Consider the following 4,053-nt stretch of genomic DNA (forward strand, 5'->3'; position numbering starts at 1 on the left):
GTGTGGTAAGAAACTTGCTTACCAACCACATAGATCCGGGTTCAGTCTCACTGTCTGACATTTTGTGCAAGTGTCTTCTACTATAGCCTCGAGCTGACCTAAGCATTGTGAGTGGATTCGGTGGTGCATCAGCATGGCCGCAGCTCTAAGCTGAAACGTAAAAAAAAAAAAAAATGTGTGTGCGTGTGTGTGTGTGCGTGTGTGTGTAGCCCCCACCACCGCTTGACAACCTATGTCGGGGGACATGCGAAAGTATGCAGAGTGAACCGCTGGACAAAGATTGACCTTGTACTCTGCTGTACATGCGCATTACGTTTTAACGGTCGAGCTCAGTTCCGCCGTTTACAGCAGTGCTTTTATGGAAGGAATGTAGCGTGTGATCATCGCATTAACCATGACAGAGAAAGTTGTCCTGGCGATACCTGCTCATATGTCTGCGCAAAGTTGCAGAAAGTGTACGGAGAGGAGTGTATGAGGCGCACACACAGAGGTTTCCAATATGGCCGAAAACATGATGATATTGACGAGCCTTCTGGGAGACCCGCAACCAGTAGAAGTGAGAAAAATATTGCAGATGTGCGTGCAGCTGTGTAGGAAATCGTCGAATCACCATCCGTGAGTTATCATAGGATATACAGATTAGTTATGGTTCAGTTCTGTCCATTATCACTGAAAATCTGGGTATGAGACGCGTGTCTGGTAAGTTTGTGACTAAAAAGACGCACAGGTTTCAATTTCACTAGATCTCCTTGATTGTGTCGAGATCGATGAAAACTTTTTGAAAACTTTGCGTAGGCCACTGAGCAGGTATCACCAAGCTTTTAGCAAAGTTTGATGCAGATTCTCTGCTCACCTTTTTCTGACATGTTCAATGCAACGATCACACGCTACACACCTTTTTTCCAAGCACTGCTGTAAACAGCGTTAGTGCACATAGATAACAGAGTTTAAGGTCAATCTGTGTGCCAAGCGGCTTCACTCTGCGTGCTTTAGCTTCGTTACTATGGCAACAGTCCGGGTACTTATTGATCAGGCCAGTATGTGTGTATATGTGCGTGCTGGTATGCGAGTATGTATATATTTTCACACGCACATAAACGCATACGCAAACATACATGTGTACATATATACATACACACATACGTGCATACGTATGCGCATGCATTCACACACACATGCATACATCCATATGCATACATACATATATACAAACATACACACATACATACATACATACATACATACATACATACATACATACATACATACATACATGCATATCATGCATCGTACTGCTCTCTGATTTATGTTTTTATAGTCAGACACTTTTTTGAACTGAGTCAAATTTAGATAGTAATAATTATATTTATTTATTTTATCCACTGCCTGCCTGCCGTTCAGTCTACTTCATAGAATGTTATTTCATATCTGATGTCGCTTAAGTTGTTTTTCAACTTAGGAGTGTTTATAACCTGAAGTATCTCAACTTCCTTTCTTTTCAGTGGGTCAGTCTGCTTTGTTGCTCTGTTGGTGTTGGTATTGCTGAGGTTCCACTGTAAATTCCTGCTACTATTACGTTACAAAAATTTAAATGTTATGCATTTCAGACTAGCTTTTAAGAATGAATGTATTCTGTTGCCTGTAACGTAGCTATTTGTGTGTATGTGTGTGCGTTTTCGTTTGTACATGTATACGGATATAGTGTGCACATGTCCGTGCGTGCGTGTGTGTACGTATGCGTGTGTGTGTGTTTATGTATATATATACACATATATATACACACACGTATATATTGGATGAAAGGGTACACTGTCGCAAGGAGGTGCATGCTGACGCAAGGACAATTCAATCAAAATGTGTAGAAAGCACAGTATGAGAGGAGCATGAAGGGAGAAATAAGTATTAGAAGGGAAGAAAGAAGAAAATATAATGGAGTGAGAGCAAGGAGGAATTTAAGCAAGGTCACTTGACTGGTAGTAAATAACAGAGGTGCTTTGGCTGAATCGCAGAATTTAGTAAGGGGAGTGGTATTTGAAGAATAAATAATTTGTAGGGGAGACGGTGGGGAAATATTTTTGGTCGTTTTGTGTGGAGAAAGAAAGTGTGTATGAATATAGCAAAGTATTCTACATTCTGAGTTCATATTCCACCAAGGTCGACTTTTCATCCTTTCGGATCGATAAATCAAGTACCAGTGAAACACTGGGGTCGATGTAATTGACAGACCTTGTGTCTATAGTAGAAAAGATTATAGTGGTAGTTCTGAGAGTTACTGCTGTTAAGGGTCATTTGGTGTATGGAGCTGGGGGTTATGTTGTGTTAATTTATTAGGTTGGATTTAGCTGGTTGTGGATTGGAGGTTAAACATTTTTCTAAGGGAGCTAGATTTAGTGAAATGTTTTTCCAGTAGGGCGAAGAAGAGTTCGAGTTCTCGAATCTGGAGGTAAAGGACAGAGGTGGGTTGAACCAGATAACGTTCCGGGTTATAGTCTGTTTAATCTGATTAGTGGGGTTACCTGGGTGCAGATAGGGCTTTGGAGGTCTATGCTGGTGTCTGATTTGATGGCTTGTGTTGTATATGGGATTTGGGGTTATCTAGTAGGGAGGTTGTTTGTTAGGTCATCTACTACACCGATATTTGAATGGGTATTGGAGGGCTGGGATGAAGGGGTACGTCTATAATATGGGGGTGCGGAACTGTTTTCTGTTCCAGGTTTAATGGAGAAAGGAATATCCCACGTGAGGATATATTCAATTGAGTGTTTATATCCGGCCCGTTGTAGGGCACAATTGTAATATTCAGCATATTGATCGAATAAATAATTATTAGCAGATAGTGAGGAGATCCGGTAGGAAATGCTTTCTGCAATGGGCTTTAGGACGGAGGGGGTGGTTGGAGGAGAAGTTCACGTAGTGGAGGTTGTCTTCAGGTTTGTGGTATGGGTAGAAGGTTTTGCTTTGCAAGTCCAGGGTTATGTCTAAGAAATTAGCAGTTTTGACGTTGTTACAGAAAGAGATATTGAGGTTGACGTTTTTAAAAGAGCTTCTTAATCTTATTTTAGTCTGTTCGATTATCCGGTTACTAGAATTTTGGATAGTGAACAGAGCATCTCCTCTGTATAGACCACCGGAAATGTTAGGGAATTGTTCATGGAAATCGTTAAGTAGGTAGAGTCCTATAAGGTCAGGAACTTAGGCAGAGTCATTGGCTCCCATGGAGATGTCGAAAAGATTAGGCGCAACATTGCGGGACCAGGAGTTCCCATTAAAAGGTATGGTATTTTGGTGGGCTGCTAATATAATATCAATATCGTCGCGAGTTAGGTTGGAATGTTTTTCGGCGAAAATTAGGGCCTTATTAAGAAGAATAGCAGAAATACTATCAATAATATTGATCAATGTCGGCTTGCATAAATTTAAAGGTTTGCTTAGGGTATAGAGAGGTGAGCCTTTGGAGATCTTCAGCGGTTTTGGTCCAAAGTTTTTTGTAGATTTGGTTCAAAGTTGGGGTATTATTTAATCGAGTATAATTTTGCTAAGCTTATCTATATCGGAGCTGGAGGGGGCAGATATGGCCAGTGGGGCGGGGAGGGGGGTCACTGCGAAGTTTTCTTTGTGATCTTACATTTATATCTATCTATCTATCTATTTATATATGTAATATTTTGGGACTAATGGGTATATGTCGATTAGTGTGTTAATTTTGGTTATTGAAATTTAGTAGTAATGAAAATTGTAACAACACTTCATTCCCTAACATGACGGGCAAATAATAACATGACTGCCCGAGCTCAAGATCTTTAGCGAGACACCACTTTATGTATGGATGTACTTGATGTGACTCAGACTGCAAAATGGATGCATGCAACACAACATAATGAACGGAGTCCCACCCATATGAGACAATAGCAGGATGGGTCGAAACGATCGTCGTATAAAATAAGATTAATGCCCAGTCCATCTTCTGGTTACTTGATTATTATTATCTCAACTATATATATATATATATATATATATATATATGTGTGTGTGTGTGTGTGTGTGTGTGTGTGT

The 4,053-nt window shown here is 40.3% G+C and overlaps 1 protein-coding gene across 1 annotated transcript in view; it reads left to right on the plus strand.

Annotated features, from left to right (window-relative positions):
- LOC106876841 (cholinesterase 2) overlaps positions 1 to 4,047 on the plus strand; it is a 23,860-nt gene extending 19,813 nt beyond the window's left edge. The window contains exon 4 of the mRNA XM_014925561.2: positions 1,503 to 4,047. Within this exon, the coding sequence (XP_014781047.1) occupies positions 1,503 to 1,546 (44 nt within the window). The 3' untranslated portion in view covers positions 1,547 to 4,047. The remainder of the gene's footprint in view (positions 1 to 1,502) is intronic.
- The last annotated feature ends 6 nt before the right edge of the window (positions 4,048 to 4,053 follow it).

This window comes from Octopus bimaculoides, chromosome 9, assembly GCF_001194135.2.
Source record: "Octopus bimaculoides isolate UCB-OBI-ISO-001 chromosome 9, ASM119413v2, whole genome shotgun sequence".
NCBI lineage: Eukaryota > Metazoa > Mollusca > Cephalopoda > Octopoda > Octopodidae > Octopus > Octopus bimaculoides.